Below are 20,802 nucleotides of genomic sequence, written 5' to 3'. Positions count from 1 at the left end.
AATTTTTTGTAAAATACAATGTAATATGGAAGCCTGGAGGCCTTCAGTACACCTTCCCCAGAAATGCTGCCATATCTGGCTTGTGTGACTGGCTCACTGATTTTCCTAAAAGTCTGTACTAGTCAGATTGTAGACATCCTCTGCAGCAAAAATTTAATTTAATTTCAGATGAAATACTCCCAAAAGAATTAATTACTTCTAAAAGAATGCAGATTTTGTAACTCTCATCATTAGAACATGGATGTCGCATCAGCTAATAAATTAAAAAAAAAAAAAAAAAAAGCTTTTTCTTAAGAGCAAAAACAGGGAAGATAAAATCCCTGCAATGTACAGTACATTGATCATCCATCGGGAATTTTTTTTCTCAGAAAAAGTGAATTTATTTATAATACACACACATACAGTGGGGAAAATAATTATTTTGTCCCTTGCAGATTTTGGACGTTTGCCCACTTATAAAGAAACATAGGGTCTATATTTTTTATCAAAGGTATATTTGAAATGATAGAGACAGAATATTACCCAAAATTCCAGAAACAAAACACGATACAAATGTTATAAATTGAATTGCAGTTCAGTGAGTAAGAAGTATTTGATCCCCTACCAACCTACAATAATTCTGGCTCCCACAGACTGGCTATGTGCTCATGTGGTACACAGATTAGTCCTGTCGATTTAAGAAGGTGCTCCTAACGACAACTCATTATGTGTATAAAAGGCTCCCGTCCACAGAATCTCTTTCTTCCATTCAAATCTCACCCCCATGGGCCAAAGACCAAAGAGCTGTGAAAGGACATCAAGAACGACAAAATTGTAGAGCTGCACAAGGCTGGAATAGGCTACAAGACATCAGCAAGAAGATTGGTGAGAAGGAGACAACTGTTGGAGCGATTATTCTCCAATTGAAGAAATGCAAAATATCCATCAGTCGCACTTGGTCTGGAGGTCCATGCAAGTTTTCGTCTCATGGGATAAGTTAGATCATGAGAAAAGTGAGGGATCAGCCCAGAACTACATGGGAGAAGCTTTTGAATGATTTAAAGGCAGTTGGGTCCACAGTCACCAAACAAAAAACATTGGTAACACAATATGCCACCATGGAATTAAATCCTGCACAAGGTCCCCCTCCTCAAGAAGGCACATGTACAGGCCCATCTGAAGTTTGCCAATGAACATCTAAATGATTGAGAGAAGGATTGGGAGAAAGTGCTGTGGTCAGATGAGACCAAAATTGAGCTCTTTGGCATTAACTTGACTCGCTCTGTTTAGAGGAAACAAAATGCTGACTATGACCCTAAGAACACCATCCCTACAGTTAAGCACAGAGGTGGAAACATTATGCTTTGGGGCTGTTCTCTGCTAAAGGTACAGGCTGACTTTGCCGCATTGAGGGACCAATAGACGGGGCAATGTATTGTAAAAATATTGGATGAGAACTTTCTTCCCTCAGCCAGAACACTGAAAATGGATCCTGGATGGGTCTTCCAGCATGACAATGACTCAAAACATACCACCAAGGAATCAAAAGAGTGGCTCATGAAGAAGCACGTTAAGGTCATGGAGTGGCCTAAGCCAGTCTCCAGAGCTTAATCCTATAGAAAATTTATGGTGGGAGCTGACACTTAAGGATTTAGAAAAGATCTGTAAAGAAGAGTGAACCAAAATCCCTCCTGAGATGTGTGCAAACCTGGTAACCAACTACAAGAAACGTCTTACCTATGTGCTTGAAAACAAGGGTTTCTCCACCAAGTACGAAGTCATGTTTTTCTTGGGGATAAAATACTTTTTTTATCACTAAACTTTTAACATTTGTATCATGTGTTTTTTCTGGATTTTTGGTTGATATTCTGCCTCGATCATTTAAAATATGCCTATGATAAAAATTATAGACCCATCATTTCTTTGTAAATGTGCAAACATACAAAATCTGCAGGGGATCAAATAATTATTTTCCCCACTGTGTATGTATAATATTCATTATTATACATATAAACATTAAATACAGTGTGCACCCAGATGTTTTTACAGAACACAATAGCATCTCTCTAGGTGAAACTGCGTATGGAGCTGTAAAGAGTGGGAAGAGTAGGATCCATTACTCCTCCAAACTATGTGGCTGTCTGTGCAATTTCAGCTTTAATAGGTTTTTCAGCAAAGCAGTCAAGGTAAGCCTAGTAAATGATTCAAAAGGATCAAAAGGATATTAGAGCTCCACCACTGGCTGGAAATAATGCACATGAAATATTAATACATAAAATAACAAAAAAATTTAAAAAAGCTTTTAAAAACGTTAAGTTTAAGTCCTGAATATAATAAATAAAAATGACAATGTCCTTATTCTACTTCAGCTGTATCTTGCTTTTTCCACAGGAATAAATAATACACACGTACAGTAAATAATGGAGCAGAAGATTTAAATTGATACTTTTGCTTGGGATAAATGGCCCTGATGTACAGCTGGACTTTGCAGTGAAAGGCCTCCATGAAGGCTCTCCAAGACTTCTAAGCAGATGAGAGGTGATTGCACTTACCAGCATCCAATTAAAATCAAAACCATTTGGTGGACGATCCTGAGATGGGTATGGTTGGGGCATGATTTGGCTGAAATTATTATATTCTGGCTGGAGTCTGCCCATATTAAATATGGTATTCAATTGTATGAGTAGAGAGAGGGTAGGAAATGGCTTACCACTGCATCCAGGAACTCAATGCACCTTTTCAACTCTCGCCGGGTGTCGCAATATTGTCTGAAGAGCAGTCTTCCTATTGGCTGCTTCTCACAGACGCTGCTGTAGTCTCTTTCTGGAGAACAGGAAACATAAGAGAAACATTCACAATCTAGAACTCAGAGAGACCAATTTACAAAAAAAAGAAGTGGCTGATAACAATCAAGAACTGTGATTCACATGTAGCCAAGAATCTCATTTGGTTCCCAGTTTTGTATCAGTTTTTGTTCCCCTAGGGCAGAGGTAGGCAACCTGAGAGCCACAGGACTACAAGTTCCATCATGCCTCTGCAAGTCATAACTGTAACTGTCGGTTTTGTAATCTTTGCAATGCCTCATGGGAAATGTAGTTTCACAACAGCTAGAGAGCCACAGGTTGTCCTACCCCTGCCCTAGGGAAGCTAATTTATAAAAAACTGGTACAAATATGGAGATGCTGCCCACATCAGAAATTGTCAATGGGCTACAAGGCATACACCTATTACAAGCCATTAGTAGCCATTAGTAGAGTCTGCGCTTATTCATTCCATCCAGCTGGGATCTCACCACTCATTAGGCGGTGACATTTCACTTCTGTTTAATTCACTGCATGTCATTCATCGCTGTCTTATTTAGAAATATGTCTAATGACCTGCATATTAAAACGAAGAGACTATTTTTAGCATTTATGGGCAATTTACATTCTTAAATACATACATACATATTCTAGCAAACTAGTCTTAGAGAAAAACACATATGATTATTTTCAGTGTTTGCTTTTTAGACATTTAAAATTAAAATCACATTTACTTTCAGACCAAGCTGTCCACTTAATGTGACAGTGCCATTGTTCACATTTTATTCTCATGGTTTAAAGCTTAAGAAACAACAATGCAACCACTCCAGCACCTCCATATAGTTTGATCCAACCCCTGTCACAGTCACTTTTGCTTGACAGCTTGGTCTGCATTTAAAAAAGGAGATATAGAAAACGATTAAGGAGAAAAAAAAACAAATAGAATACTATTATTGCTGGAATCATTTCACAAAGGTATTAGAATATAATATTTTCTGCAACAATGGTTCTTTAAGAAAAAATAGATTGATTCAAGAAAGATTTGAAGTCTGATTTCAGACAGAGGGGGTATTAACTTAGTACTAACTGTTGGCAGATTATGTACACTTTGGAAATTAAAAGCAACTGTCAGGAATGGACTTGCCAATAGTGGAGGGACTCACCTGCCTTGTGGGCTGCAGTACCAGGGCTGGCCAGCGGGTGCTCTCAACAACCAGAGGTTCACTTCGGCAATTAGCCATCACCTGGGGCTGATTGCAGGTGGTGTATTTAAGGGATGGCCAGACCTGCAGTCTGTGCCTTGGTGTGTGTTTTTCCATTAATTCAGATCAGGTTGCATTATGTTTTGGATAGAGTTGGAGTCTGAAGCTCTGTCAGGTGATTGGCGATTACTGCTGTCTGTATCCCCATTAGGAAGATTTCCTCGCTCTAACTGCCCCAATCACCAATGTCATCAGAAATGAAGGCGAGGGTCAAATCAAAATTTTGATTTGTCACCAGAGGGGAATCTTCCAATGGAAACATTTGGTCCTGTGACAACTAAGAGTTATCCTTTATAAAAGATATCCTCTTACTTACTGTAATCTACAATACATGAAATAGGGAAAATCTCTCTAATGAGACAAAGGTGGGAAGGAGGTCAGAACATCTGTCAGGTTTGTATTGCTTGAAAGATAATTCAAAAACATTATCATCTGGGCTTATCACTCTCTGATGAGCAGCGAGAACACAACCTCTATATCGCCCACTACTCTTTGGTGGCCAGCAAATACTAGAAGTTGAACTATAAGGTCCTTACACCTTGGTATAAGGTTACATTTGTCGAAGAAAATCTATCCCGATGCAGTGCACATCTGTTGTCGCTTGATAGGTTTTTTTCCTAGGTGCAGGATATTGTCAAGCAGCTTACCATTTATGATTTGGGCACTGACCCGGCCAGATATCTTCTCCACTATGGTGATCTCTCAAAATGTAGATACAAAAACTCAAAGCTGGTCCAACTCCTGAATGCAGTGAAAGCCTGTATACTGCCAAAGTGAAAGCAGGACTCCCCCCCCCCCCCCCCCCACTACGATTTCATTGTGGCTCACTAAAGTTGCTGATATTTATGACATGGAAAATATCACAGCTGACTTGAGAGGTAAAGAGGAGAAATTTAACAGTGTTTTTACTGGTCTCTTTACAGATGCTCCAGAGAATATGGTGTAAAAATAGAAATGAAAGGCAAAACATCTGTGTATAGATATAAAAAAAAAAAAAAAAAAAAAAGTATTTATACTGTTTTTATAAGTGACCACATGGCCTCTTTTCTCAGCTGCATATAGGACTCAAGAAGTTGGGGTGGAGAAACTGCAGTACACTGATATTCCCAGTGAAGATCTGTGCAGGGGTTGGGGGGGTGTCAGCACAAGTCTGATCATTGGAGGACAGGCAAGTAGCCTAATATATTGTATGCGATGTGTAAAAAAATAAATTTTATATATATCTATCAATCACACATATACACACATGCATACATACATATATACACACGTACACACACAGTGCCTTGAAATTTATTGATTTGTTCTCATTCACCTTGCTCCATTTAGATGTCACCTAGCAATGTAACAGGGGCTTGTTTAAAGGTTATGTAGTTATAATTCTACTTTATTATTGAAAAAACAAAATTAAAGGAATGCATATCTTTTGTACCCAATGTCTTTGCACAATATGATTTGCTTCAAAATGACAGGTGCACTTTATTTATTCGTTATACACCCTTATAAAAACTTTCAGTAAAAAGTATTTGAAGTAGCTACTTTTTCAAAGATCGGTGATATTCATAAGACATGTGGCCCTAGGACCCCATATGCAAAGTGTACATAAATCTGTTCTTTCACAGTTATTTGAATGTGAAGTGTATTTGGATTTTACATTACGAAAGCCTGTGTCAGTCTGCTAATCTCTATTCCGACTCTTAAAATATTTAAGTGAACTCTGCATGGCTACACTTGCATGGACTCTGGGGTGTCTCAGCAGCTACCACTGAGTGCTGTTCACACGTCAATGGAAAAAGAGACACGGCTTTTAAATCAAATACAGCAAGAGAGCTTATTAATATTAATGTCTGCTAGGAGGTTCTCCGGTACGTGGAAACCATTTACTACACCAAAAGCCACTTTCTCTGCCACAGCCTACAAGTAACAGACCAGTTTACAGGATCTCCAAACCAGAAAGCCTCCTGCTTATAAGGACAATGACTGGCCAATACTGAGATCGTAAAGTGAGCCTTAAAGAAACCAAGTCCGGACAAACGGTCAGCACAATCACACTGGCATTTCCGTGTTTGCGATTACTGTGAGCTTAATAATCAGTTCACAGAAGACAATCTAGAGAAGGGGTGTGCTCCAGATCTGGAGTCACCAAACTTCAGTACGAGGCCACATCTTACATTTTACCAATATTTGCAAATATAAAATAAAATCAATAAATCGTAAAATGAATGAATATATTTTACTTGGATCTTTTTTGGAAACAGCATAATATGATTCACAATAAAAGTGAAAGAGCTTTAACCATTTGACCGCCAGAAGGTTTTACCCCCTTATTGACCAGGCCATTTTTTTGCTTTTCAACACTCTGCTACTTTAATTGTCAATTGCTTGGTCATGCAATACTGTACCCAAATGAAAATTATATCATTTTTCACATAAATACTGCCGCCTGGCAGTACTAGGGTCGTTGGTTCAAATTCCAGCCACGGCACCACCTGCCTGGAGTTTGCATGTTCTCCCTGTACCTGCATGGGTTTCCTCCGCGTAGTCTGGTTTCCTCCCACACTCCAAAGACATGCTGGTAGGTTAATTGGATCCTGTCTAAATTGGCCCTAATATGTGTATGTATGAATGTGAGTTAGGGACCTTAGATTATACACCCCTTGAGGGTTAGGGACTGATGTGAATGTACAATATATATGTGTAAAGCGCTGCGTAAATTGACAGCGCTATATAAGTACCTGAAAAATAATAAATAAATACATAAATAGAGCTTTATTTTGGTGGTATTTGATCACCACTGAGTTTTTTATTTTTTTATTATATAAACGAAGAAATACTGAACATTTTTGAAAATAAAAATAAATTTCTACTTTCTGTAATAAAACATATCCAATTAAATAATTTTTTTTAAAAATTTCATAAATATAGGTCAAAATGTATTCTACTACATGTCTTTGGTAAAAAAAATTCAAATAAGTGTATATTATTTGGCTTGTGAGAAAATTATTGCATCTACAAACTGTGGTTTATATATATGAAAAATTGATCAATTCTGATATACAAATGGCTTATCTCATTTCTTGAGGCCCTAAATGCCAGGACAATACAAATACCCACCCAAATGACCCCTTTTTTGGAAAGTTGACAGCCTAAGATATTTAGTAAGAGGCATGGTGAGTTTTTTGAAAAAAGTAGCCCCTCTTACATTATGGTTCCCATTAGAGTCCCTCTTAAATCTGGGTCTTCATCGAGGCCCCCTTTACATTTAAATTCACCTTTTCTTCCCCTCTTACATCACGGTTCCCATCATACACTCTTTCACATCAAAGTCCACCTTAGAAGTCCTCCCCCTTACATCAGAGCGTCCATCAGAGATGTTCTTAAATCAGAGTCCCCATCAGAGCCTCCCTTACATAAAAGTCCACTTTCCTCCCATGCATAAGATTCCCCATTGGAAGATCCCCGTACATCAGGGTCCCCAGACGAGCCACCGTTACTTAAAATTCCCTATCAGAGGTCCTCTCTTACCTTGCTTACAGTATGGCTGTAGTCAGTGTAGAGAACAGCAGCAAGGACAGCAAAACATTGTGGTCACGGCATGTGAACAGTCTCATACAGTTGTATTTTAGACCTTGGGTGGGTGTTTTGGAGGTGGGGGGGGTTGTGGTGGTAGAACCGTGGCTTAGACACCTGTTTTTACCATCATTTGTGTGAAAGAGGCCTTTAGAAAGAGTGAATTCCCTTAAATGGGAACTGTAATAAACACCCGATAGTGGTTCTAACTCCTCAGTACTATATCCAATTCTAAAAAAAATGTTTTACCTTTAGTTTTACATTAACTTAAAAGGAGGCAGTGTTGAAAAAATATTTTTTACTTTAAGCTGGACAGTTTCTGCAGGACAGGGAAGATGTCACCACATTAATGGGAATAAAGCTATGTGTAGGTTCATGTCACCAATAAGGCCCTTTGTACAAAGGAACAAAAAGAAGTTGTGTTTTTTACGGATTTGAAATTAGATGCATTGTTGTCTATGGAACAGTGCACACAGCTAGGCAAGGATCAGTAATACAGCAATGGGTAGAGAGCCAAAAAATGTTACATTTAAGTGCAGTAATTTGCGTGCATACTCATGTTTATGCATTTATAAGCATGTTTACACGAATATAAATGAGTATATTACAAACCTGGCAATGAAGAAGAATTTTACTCATCTATACACTTCTGCACCTTTACGCGCCTATGAGCATGTTTATGCAAGGTCTTTACGGAACATTTTACTCAAGATCTGTCAACAAGATTCTGAGTATAAACATCATTAATTTATTGTAGAAAAGGAATGTTTAGTGAGCGCTACCATAGGAGTAAAAGAAATAAATGAAATAAATGCACTCGCCACTGAAACACCAAAATAAAGGTAACCAAAAAACCTCCAGAAATATATGAATCAAAATAGGCAGGTGCAGCGCTGAGTAATGATAAACCCTTATAGTATACACACTTTCATGCAATATCAATTAGTGCAAAACAGATGATGTCACCGAATGGTGATTCTCAGTGATTAAATAGTTCAATGGGGTATGGTAAAATCGTGCGGATCCTGAGGGATCACAATGCCAGGTGTGTGGATATCCTGATCCGGGAGTGATAGATGGTGTGCTTCAAATGAATGAAATACGCACTCACCAGAAGTGCGTTTATAACATGCAATATGAAATCCTGCGTTTCCAAGCAATTAGTGGATCATCTGTTCCCAGGTCAGGTCATATATCAGATAACCATCTGGACACATCAGTATAGAAGTATCGCGGTCCTTTGGTGCGTATCACCATCTTGGGTCATCTTTTTTAGAATGGGCACTGCGAATGAAGGCACTCACACAGAGTGCCCTAAGGGGGGCTGCAGCAACCGGACGTCTAACCACCGCTGGTGGCCACTTGGAACATAGGTCAGTGCATTTTATCTGATTTCCTGTAACACTCATTCAATTGGAATAAAGGTACTTTATACAGTATCATGCTATGTGGTCTCTTATTGGGCACTCTGTGTGAGTGCCTTCATTCGCAGTGCCCATTCTAAAAAAGATGACCCAAGATGGCGATACGCACCAAAGGACTGCGATACTTCTATACTGATGTGTCCAGATGGTTATCTGATATATGACCTGACCTGGGAACAGATGATCCACTAATTGCTTGGAAACGCAGGATTTCATATTGCGTGTCATAAACGCACTTCTGGTGAGTGCGTATTTCATTCATTTGAAGCACACCATCTATCACTCCCGGATCAGGATATCCACACACCTGGCATTGTGATCCCTCAGGATCCGCACGATTTTACCATACCCCATTGAACTATTTAATCACTGAGACTCACCATTCGGTGACATCATCTGTTTTGCACTAATTGATATTGCATGAAAGTGTGTATACTATAAGGGTGTATCATTACTCAGCACTGCACCTGCCTATTTTGATTCATCATTAATTTATTACACCCGCGTGCAACTGGCCTTAGGACCCAAATAACATGTGTGAATCTGGTCTTCTTGTTTTTGTTGTAAGTTTTTTGGGATGTAGAGGTGTTCTCTTTTGTCGTTCTATATTGGGAACAAGTCTTTCTTCTTGCAGCCTACATTTGATAATTTGGAAAATCTGTTAAACGCATCTACCCCACCCTAGAGAGGGAGTACAATAAAGCAATTGATAAAAAATAATACCATTCTTTATACTACGTCATACATATTCATATGACACACGTTTCAAATTAGTCACAAAAACAATGTTGCATCTACTATGAGATATTAGGTTATTTACAGAATATTCAAAAAAATATTTTTTATTGAATAAATAAGCACAATAAATACATTTAAAACACAAAGAGGCAAACAATCTATGTGGACTTTCACCAATGCCATTTGTTACAGACAGAAAATCTTGCTCAACTTTGTAAGCTGACCCCATGTAAACGGTTCCTTTTTTTTTTTTTTTTTTTAAAGTGGTTTGCATTGTTCTGGATAATGCTTTCTGCCTACCCCTGGCCTTGATCCACTAAAATATTGTCACTGAACCTTTTCCTTTCTTTAAAATAAATGTGATTACATTAGAAAAGTAATCTAAATTGATCTGACCGGAAGACTAGTGTTCTGGGATCTCCAAAGAGAGAACCATGTATTTTAAAGCTGAACTTCAGGCAGATACATGGCCAAAAATATTGGCACCTCTGCATTTCTGTCAGATCGCCCAGAAACTTGCTGTGATTACAAATGTTTAGGTATTCTCATGTTTATTTCTTTTGTTCATATTGGTATGATACAAAAAAGTGGAGAAAGAAAAATCCAAATCTGACACATTTCACACAAGTCCAAATATGGACTGGACAAAATTATTGGCACCTTCTCAAAATTGTAAGGCATAATTGCATTCCAAGTTTGTGATGCTCCTGTAATTTGTAATTAAACTCAAATGTATCAATTAACAGGTGCTGGCAATATAGAAATCACATCGGCAACCAGTTAAAATGGTGAAAAATTGACTCAACCTTTCTGTTGTGTGTCTCTGTGTGCCACAGGGAGCATGGAGGAGAAAAAGAGCAGAAAAAATTGAGGATTTGAGACCACAAATTGTGTAAAATATGGACAATCTCAAGGTTACAAGTCCATCTTCAGAGATCTTAATGTTCCTGTGAACACTGTGTGCAACATTGTCAAGAAGTTTACAGTCCATGGCACTGTAGCTAATCTCCCTGGATGTGGACGAAAGAGAAAAACTGATCAAAGATTGCAACAAATAAATGGTGGGTGTGGCATCAAGTAGTGCTGTCATCCCTTACAGAACAATATATGGAAACACCCTCTTTATGATGGGATTTTTATGGCACAAACAAGGCAAAAAAAGTTGAATACATCAATATTTGTAAAACCTTCCTTTATTACACACAGAATGTTAAATTTTCCACGAACATAAGAATGTGGCAGTATACATTGCAATTCAAGTACAGCTAAGAAAGATGGAATACGGATCATCCTGGACCTGCTTGATCTAGAGAGGGATACTCTTCCAAGGGCTGAACCAGATGTACACTTCCAGTGACACCAGGGAATAATATTCATACACTGCACTGTACCAAGTGTAGTTTCGGTGAGTGGGCATTTCTTCCATTCTTTATTGAGGAACATCCACTGATCGGGAATTACTGAGGACTATTAATTTAAGCGCTGCACTATTTGTTTGATACTATATATTGAGGTTTTACTGGTTGCCTTGAGTGTACAGCTGCTGAACTGATTAGCGCTCACTTTTTTACTCTGTTTATCCAACAAAATCAGTCATGATTCATGTCACAAAATGTTTGTCGCAACACACTGTGCTTTGTTTCAACACGTGCATTGCAGTAGTGCGTTAGGTGCTATTCAAAATAAAAGGCACTGCAATGAGTCAACGCAAGTAACGTGCATTGCGATAACACATGGTTCCCATAATGTAAATTGGCCCTAACTGCAAGAGAAAGCAGTGTCATCCGCTTGAATGTACTATGTGAGGGGGCTGTGTATATCTAAGGAATGGACTGACAGAAATAAAAATCCTTTGGCAGGCAAAAGAGCTCCCAAACATCTATTTCATCTGTATATCTAGTTGTTTGCCTGCCAGCTTTAAGGAATTCTATTGTTGTTGGTCACTTACAGCCCGCACAATTGTTTTGGGACTCTGGGAGTCATGTGAAAAATGCTTTCATAGTTTAATACTGGAAAATAAAACACTGTTCAGTGTTTCAAAGCCAGACTGTTGTTTTGGGGTTTGAAGGGTTGTGGACCATTATTCTGAGTCGCCTACAGATATTGGTTTTTGGAGTTAAACATGAGAGCCACTTGGACTTTAAATAAATAAATAAATATATATATACACACGCATATATACATACACCAACTTTTTTGTTGTGGACAGAGTACAAATAATTATGAACCTTTTTCAGGCTTTTATTATCATCTGGATCCCCATAAGGGAGATGCATTTGTCCTGGAGACACTGAAAGTAAGGGAAGATGCACATTTTTTAGCTGTCATCCAACAGGATTAGAGTAGAAATATTTCACTGGGGTCACTTGCTCCTGTGACAACTGTCACAGAGGGGACTGCCCTCACTTTAGACCAACTTTTCTCAACCAAGCTGCTTTGCCTAGGGTTTTTCCAGAGGGTGCTAGGGATTCCTTGAACAGTGAGCTGTAGTAGTTTGTTCTCCTGCACTGTTGTGCCTGCACAGTTTTGGCACCAAAGCCAATTGGCAATGTCAGCAGCATAGGGCCGGTGGAGATTCTCTTCTTATATCTCATGTACAGAACCACCGACACCAATGATTATGTTAACTCTCTTGACCCTGATCAGCAAGGTCATTTAAAGGAGCATTCTTCCAGCTGACCACCATTGTAAGGAGCATTCTTCCCATTGACCACCTTTGTGAGAAGCATTCTTCCCACTGATCGTCAATGTAATAAGCATTCTAGCCAGTGAACACCAATGTAAGGAGCATTCTTCCACTGTTCCCACTGACCAGCCAGGGCCATAGATTTTTTGTTTTCCTGGAGGTGTTCAGCTCTCTCAAACTGCAAAAGTGACACAAGATGGCGCTTCTTGCACCTTCTCAGTAAGGTTGGCTACAGGGGTGTTTCTGAAATCAGTGGGCCTGTGTGCAAGACCGTAAGTCTTCTGGCTTTGAAAAAGACAGCTTGGTGCACAGCACACCACAGCAAACATTGGGTGTGGTTCTAACTGATCCGGGTTCAGCAGTATGTAAGGCAGAAGACAGATTTTATCTAGTAGTGGGGGGGCTTAAAGGGGGGTGATTAACCGGTTCCCGCCCGGCCTATGGCCAGAAGGCGGCCGGGCGAGCACCTCGTTCCTCCGGGTGGACGTCATATGGCGTCTTTCAGTCATGCACAGTTTGCCTGCCCGCAAAGCTGCGCAGCGGAATGATCGATCACTGGCCATGTACCTTGGACATGGCAGATGACAGATCTGTGTACCGGCCCCGTTGCCAGTACCATGTGACCTGCTGTGACCAATCACAGCAGGTCACATGACAGTTGTATACAATGGATGGCTTCCTTTCATGCCATCCATTGTATACAAGTGTGGCTAGCTGAGAATGGTCACAGCGATCACATGCACAAGCTGGACCAATCACAGCCCAGCTGTGTCATGTGATTAGCTGTGGCCAAATCACAGCTAAGCACAAAAAAAACCAAAAAACCCTGAATTAATCGATTTCATTCGGGTAAATGCTTGCTTATAGCAAAGTAATTCTTTGCTATAAGCAAATTGTGTAAAAAAAAAAAAAAAATACTGATCACTTCCCCAAAGTAGTACAATGTTACCATGGTAACATTATACTGCTTTGGTCATAGTGAAATATGAAAAAGAAAAATCTTAAAAAAAGAGAAAAAAAATGTAATTTAAAAAAAAAAAAAAATCAATTTTTTTTTTCATACTGTCACCAGTCAGTGTCCCTGATTACCACCATGCCAGTTATATGATGACACTGTACTGCACTGGTGACAGTATGTAAAAAGAAAATAGTGAAAATCATTTTTATTTCTTCATTTCCGAAAAATGACAAAAAAAAAAGTACAACTTCAAAAATTCAAAAAACTCGCCATTCCTCTTATGAAAAACGTCAGACTGTCTACTTTACAAAAAGGGGTCATTTGGGGATATCTGTACTGTTCTGACATTCTTGGACCTCAAGAAATTAGATTGGCTGTCAGTACTTCAGGATTGATCAATATTCAGATCTATACCATAGTTTGTGAACTCTATAACTTTCCTACAGACTAAATAAATACTAATTTTGGTTATTTTCACCAAAGAAATGTAGCAGAATACATCTTGGCCTAAATGTATGAAGAACAATTATTTATTTGCAAACTTTAATAACAGAAACAAAGAAAAACGTGTTTTTATTCAAACTTTTTGCCTACTTTTGTTAATTTAGCAAAAAATAAAAACCCCAATGTTGATTAGATACCACCAAAAGAAAGCTCTAGTTGTGTGAAGAAAATGATAAAAATTTTAGTTTGGGTACAATGTTGTATGACCGCGCAATTGTCATTCAAAGTGTGAGAGCTCTGAAAACTGAAAATGGCCTGGGCAGGAAGGGGGTAAAAGTGCCCGGTATGGAAGCGGTTAAACAGAATCTGTGCTGTCTAGTCGCTGTATATTTTTGCACACATATATTACAGTCCTTGAACCCACAAAATACTCCTACTTACCATGTCACAAAACACAATCTGAGGAATACACAGAAACCAGCAAGGAAAAGAGGCTGAACTACCATTGATCACCAGTGTGATGTATTAATATACAGTAATCATTTTAGCAGGGGTTCAATGAGAAAGGTGGAGAAAGACTGCTTTAGATAGTTTTCCTTACATCCGGTTGCCTCTACAGGAAGGAAATGAAGAGAAATCTCCCCATCGAAACACAGATAGAAAAAAATAATAAAAATGGTTTTAATCATTTCCTGCTTAATCCAAATACACTATAATTTAGGGTAAATATTTGTGGTTTAAAAGGCCATTAAAGCACTATTCTATGTTTCATAGAGAACTACTGAGGGAACTATTAAGCGAGTCAAAAAGCCACAGTTTTCCATCTCAAAGTTCATGATCTCCATTGAATTTATAAAGAAACTTGGCACTTGATACACAACCTATGTGTCCACCAACATGAAAATAATTTTTTTCAAGTTCAATGAAGAAAGACTTTTATATCGCCTTCGTCTTGCTCCTTTAAATTTTCTCATCACTACAGTCAAAAATTAACATCGAATTGAGCCCACTAACCATTAAAAAAATCTAACAAATGTTCCAAATACGAAGGTTTTCAATTGAAATAATATTGGTGTATGGGCAACTGTAGCCTTCACTTTCCATCCATTTGGTTTGTCCCACCAACCACAAGTTTTGTTAAAGGAGTTCTATAGTCACAGCATACACTTTGTTTTACAGCATTGTTATAACAATACAAGTGTGACGGAATGTCTGGCACCCTGCTTATGCCTTCCATCAGAGAACTGCTTCATTACACAGGACCAAGGCATTATAGCTGGGCACTGCACCCAGATTTTTCTCGCCCCGTGTAGTGAACACTCACAAAACTAGCACCCAAGTCTGTGGAACTCAGGCTAGAATCAACCCAGGAGAAAAAAGAACCCACCCACAGTTCCATACCTAATTACAGAAAAGGTACTAACTAGTGCCCCAAGCCAAGAAGAAGAGGCTCAGGCATTTCCTCGTCCAAACACTGATAAGAACAGATACTACACTTTATCTTAAGGCGGCCATAGACTTGCGATTTTTTCAGACGACTTTAAAGTCCGCGGATAATCTGTTCGTGTATGAGCAGTTTTGTCTGCGGATTTTCGTATTTTTTTGTCTTCTCAAATATTGTTGGAGCTGGAAAATTTTTAGAAAACGACCAAATTTCTTCCCATTCATGGCAATATCCCCCGATTTTCTAAACGACAAATTATTGCGCATGTGCGATGACCTGGAAGTTTCTTAGGGAACACATTTTCTTATCCTGGAGAAAGGTCAAATGTTTTGGTGTGTAAACAGGACAGTATGTCATGGCATGTCATGTATTTCTGTGCAGTAATCTTTGTGTTTGTTATGCAGAATAACATGCATCCTCTATGCTTATTGTGTAGTGCTTAAATACCCCATAATTAATGGTATGTATTGCACAATTAACACTTACAACACTTTATGTCTATAGATATCTACATATATATATAACATTTTTGAAGTCGTCAGAATTATTCTCTTTCAAATTACAAAGCAGGTTCATGTGTGAAAAATTAGCATGTTTCAGAAGCCAGTCTTTGCACCATACTCTGCTCTTCCATGCTTTCTTTTGTTGTTTTTCCTTCTCCTCCAGTGCTAACACAGCAAGCGCTATAAGGACCAGTTTTATTCGCGGGTTAATTTGGGCATTTTAATACAATAAATGAAGAAAATTCGTAGGAACGAAACGTTGCTGATGTGTTGCTGGCAGATTACGAAAAGAGGGAGGGACAAAAAGGTCACCAAACGACAGCATTTCCGCCCAAAACACGACAGCATTTCCGCCCAAAACACGACAGCATTTCCGCCCAAAACACGACAGCATTTCCGCCCAAAACACGACAGCATTTCCGCCCAAAAAACGACAGCATTTCCTGTAGAGGTGACAATTACAGAGGATTTATCTGCCGATTTTCGTTCTAAATGGAGTTCTAAATGGCTGTACGGCCGACAGATTTTTCGCTTATCAGAAGAAAAATCGAGAGACTTTTTACAAATCTATGGCCTGCTTTAGATAAAAGACAGAGAAGCAATTGCACCCAAGACTTTATTGAACAGAAATACAATTTTTATACACTCCAGAAATAGGGGCAGTTCCCCCCACATGGATAATAAAACAAATACTACATCCCACACTGATTAGATAATGTGGTGAAGTGGACATCAGTCTAATCTCATCATGTAGGCGCCTCCAAGGGGACTTGACAACAGACCCACAATAGGTGACTCAACTAACAATGGGAAAGCACACCTAGGAGGCACACAATGGGAGAAGATCAATGGGAGAAGATGGTAAACACATAACACCTTAATAAACACATTAGAGCAAGAGTCATTACATCAGGTCATTTTGCTAATTACATCAACATCTTCTTAGAGAGTCTGAGTCTGGGAAGGAGGAGGTGAAGCAGTCAATGCTAGTTTACACAAAGACCGCAAATCTGTATGTTGGTCCTCCAGTTCTCAGAGTCATGGGGAGACATGGACCTGAATCCCAAGTAAACTACGCAAAAGGTCCCCCTCCCCAGGCACACATTAAAGAATAGAGCCCCCTCAGATGCCAGGGCCATGGTCAGTAGGCAAGAGCCTACCCAGCCATCCCCTCCAAAAGCCCAGGGGTGTGGACATTTTTAAAAAAACTACTTGTCCATGGGACTAAATTGGTGTTCCAATCTACTTGTCCCTCATAACAATCTACTTGTCCTGATAAAAATAAATACATTTTAACTAAAACCGTATTTAAATCTACTTTAAGTAATATCTGGGGCTTTTAAAACAAAAGGGGCTTTATGGCAACTTAAACATTTAATATTTTTAACATTGCGCTGTTTATCTCCTCCTCACCTCTCTTGTCTGTCTCCAGCCCCGCCCACGGGGACTAGCAGGGAGGAGAGAGATGTTGCAGTGTAATGAGCACTGATTGGATGCTCGGCAGGAAAGGGGAGTGTCCGCCTTATCCTTCATCCCTTTCGCAGCCAGGGCTGTATTTGCATTTTTTGCACACTCCTAAAAATTATTTAAGGCCTGAAGATTACACAATACCCCCAAACATGAGAGATGTCCTTCAATCAGAGACCCTAGAGAATAAAATAGTGGTAGTCCCAATTTTTTTATGTCGCACGATATAATCACAAAGGTCTAGAAAATGCTAAATTTCTGGTAAAAATACATTTAAGTTAATTTTAAGGCACAAAAAACAATAAAATTATCCAATTTTGTTGTCAAATATAAAAGACGCGGTTGCATTGAGTAAATAGATATTCAACATGTCAAACCTTAAATTTGCATTCACTCGTGAAATGGCAACAAACTCTAGTACCCTATATTTTCTATAGGTGACGCTTTTAAAGCCCCTTATTAGGTCATCAGTTTAGCGTTACGGAGGACGTCTAGAATTATTGCTCTCATTCTGGCGTGTGCGGCGATATGTAACGCGTATCGCAACCATCGTTTTCATGCGTAGGCGTCCCAGCGCATGCTTTTAAGTTTGTACGTTCAAAGATATGTGGGGGGGCCTTGAAAAAAATTTTGGGGGTTATATACTTGGGTGTAACTTAAATTTTTTTTTAATAAAAAAATTAAAACATTTTTATTACATAGGGGACAAAAAGTCCCCTATGTGATTATTTTTGGTGACAGGTTCTCTTTTTTTGAGCCATCCAGGATCTAAAAGACCCTGCATGTCTCCACTGTACTCCACTGAATGTAATGCAGTACACATCGCACTGCATTACATTCTTTCCTGGCCTCAATGGCTGGGAATCTGTCAACGGGGACCCGGAAGTGACGTCACATCACTTCCAGGTCAGGACAAGAAGGGGAGGGGTGAATCGGTGCCCAAAACTGAACTGCATATTCCAGATGAGGTATAACTAATGATTTGTACAGGGTAATATGATATCGCTCTCTCTGGAGTCTATACCAAACTTTAGGTCTGCTATTGGTGTAGTGCCCTCATATTGGTAAACTGCCAAACTAATTTTAGCTTTTGGCTTCACTGTAGTGAGTGGAGCAATGATCTATTGGTTTGGTCTGTTCAGGGATTCCTGAGATGGGTATTTGATTTCTCTCACCTGCTTTTGGAAGAAGCTTCTAGGACAGCAATGGGCAAACTACGGCCCGCGGGCCGTATACGGCCCGGCGGACCTTTTAATCCGGCCCGCGGAGCTAGGCTCCCGCAAGGCCAGTGGTCGGCAAGCCGCGGCTCTTTACAAATTTAGATGCGGCTCTCCTGTGTGCCGGGCGCCCGCTCCCCTCCCTCCTCTCCTCCTCTCCCCTCCCTCCTCTCCTCCTCTCCCCTCCCCTCCTCTCCTCTCCTCTCGGATGGCCGCCCCCCCTCTCGGATGGCCGCCCCCCTCCCTCCTCTCGGACGTCAGGACTCTGCAGCTGTCAGGATGTAGGCGGGGCAGCGTGACGAACTCCTCTCACAGTCCTCCCTGAAGACCAGAACGGCGCGGGAATACGAGAGGAACGCGCGGACCAAAGGTAAGTGAATTGACACAGGGGGGGAACTTACTATATGGGGGATGAATTACTATATGGGGGACTTACTATATGGGGAATGAATTACTATATGGAGGACTTACTATATGGGGAATGAATTACTATATGGGGGACTTACTATATGGGGAATTAATTACTATATGGAGGACTTACTATATGGGGAATGAATTACTATATGGGGGACTTACTATATGGGGAATGAATTACTATATGGGGGACTTACTATATGGGGAATGAATTACTATATGGAGGACTTACTATATGGGGGATGAATTACTATATGGAGGACTTACTATATGGGGAATGAATTACTATATGGAGGACTTACTATATGGGGAATGAATTACTATATGGGGGACTTACTATATGGGGGATGAATTACTATATGGGGGATGAATTAATATGGGGGATGAATTACTATGTGGGGGATGAATTACTATGTGGGGGATGAATTACTATATGGGGGATGAATTACTATATGGGGGATGAATTACTATATGGGGGATGAATTACTATGGGGGATGAATTACTATAGGGGGGATGAATTACTATGGGGGACGAATTACTATATGGGGGACGAATTACTATATGGGGGACGAATTACTATATGGGGGACGAATTACTATATGGGGGATGAATTACTATATGGGGGATGAATTACTATGGGGGATGAATTACTATATGGGGGATTAATTACTATATGGGGGATTAATTACTATGGGGGATTAATTACTATGCTTACTATGGGGGAATATTACTATACTTACTATGGATGACACATACACATCATTCATCTACTCTTGGTCCGGCCCCCGGGTCCAATATATGAACCCATTGCGGCCCTCAAGTCAAAAAGTTTGCCCACCCCTGTTCTAGGATATAGCGCAGGGAGATTCAAATAACCAGCATGAATATTTATCTTGCTCCAAATGATCCCTAGAGGGAAGCATCCAGAAGGTGGCTGGGGAGGTGATACAAGGTTGGGAGGCCTGAGCAAAGTGTTCCTTCTTCAGGAAGGGTTCCCCTGGGAGATAACTACTGAGATAAGAAATTGAAGCCTGGGCCTCAGTAGGCACTGGGCTGAGGTCCTAGGGAAGATTGCTAATGGATTTTCCTGAAGGGCACTGTCCTGAAGTCCTGGTCTGGAGAAGGTACTTTTATCTCCCTCACTGAGGATCTACCTGTGGATGCTGGATGGCAGACAGCTCCTGGGACACTGAGAAAGAGCCGATTTGGAACTGTAGTTTGCCTGCTTTGTTTCAAAGTATACTGTGACTCTAAAGCCTTCTTCTGCATCAGGTTCTATGGCAATTCTAAAAAAAACATTCCCTACACTGAGCCTGTATTGTCCGTGTACATGGAACTGGATTTGTGACTGGTAGCCTCTGTACTATTTAAGAAGACTTATGCAGGCCATAGACGGGTCGTTAATCGTCCGATTTTTCGGCCGAAAGAAAAATCGGCCGATTTTCGTACCGTTAGTGGATTAGTTCGTCAGCTGTTTTTCGTGTATTTTTCACTTTCAGATTATTGGTTATGTTGGGAAATTTGCGGCCGATTTGGACGATTGGCCGATTTTCCCGGCAATGATGGCCAAATCGGATGATCGTTTTAACAATAAAAAATCTGCGCATGAGCTGTGACCTGAAAGGGACAGAAGTTATGGGGTGAACGTTATGATTTAATCGGACAATTTTTTTTATTCGTTGGTGATAACGTCGGCCGAATGAACGACCGATTTTTCGTTTACCGTTCGAAAAATCTGCCGATGTTCGACCCGTCTATGGCCTGCATTATTCTCAGCGTCCCCTTCCAGGGGTAAGCACTACATTGGCTTTAGGTCTGCAGCTTCAAAGTTACTGACTGTTTTCAAAAATGAATGTTCCTAAAACAAAGGTTTTAAAATCAAAATTCTTCTAGC

At 39.8% G+C, this 20,802-nt stretch overlaps 1 protein-coding gene across 1 annotated transcript in view; it reads right to left on the bottom strand.

The window, feature by feature from the left end:
- GRK4 (G protein-coupled receptor kinase 4) overlaps positions 1–20,802 on the bottom strand; it is a 327,280-nt gene that overhangs the window by 113,496 nt on the left and 192,982 nt on the right. Inside the window, exon 3 of the mRNA XM_089691556.1 lies at positions 2,690–2,802. Within this exon, the coding sequence (XP_089547682.1) occupies positions 2,690–2,802 (113 nt within the window). The remainder of the gene's footprint in view (positions 1–2,689; positions 2,803–20,802) is intronic.

Source organism: Staurois parvus, unplaced genomic scaffold, assembly GCF_062004578.1.
Source record: "Staurois parvus isolate SC_StPar_1 unplaced genomic scaffold, SC_StPar_1.0 ptg000564l, whole genome shotgun sequence".
Classification (NCBI taxonomy): Eukaryota; Metazoa; Chordata; class Amphibia; order Anura; family Ranidae; genus Staurois; species Staurois parvus.
The sequence above is the reverse complement of the archived record's forward strand: the minus strand, read 5'-3'. Positions and strand labels throughout refer to the sequence as shown.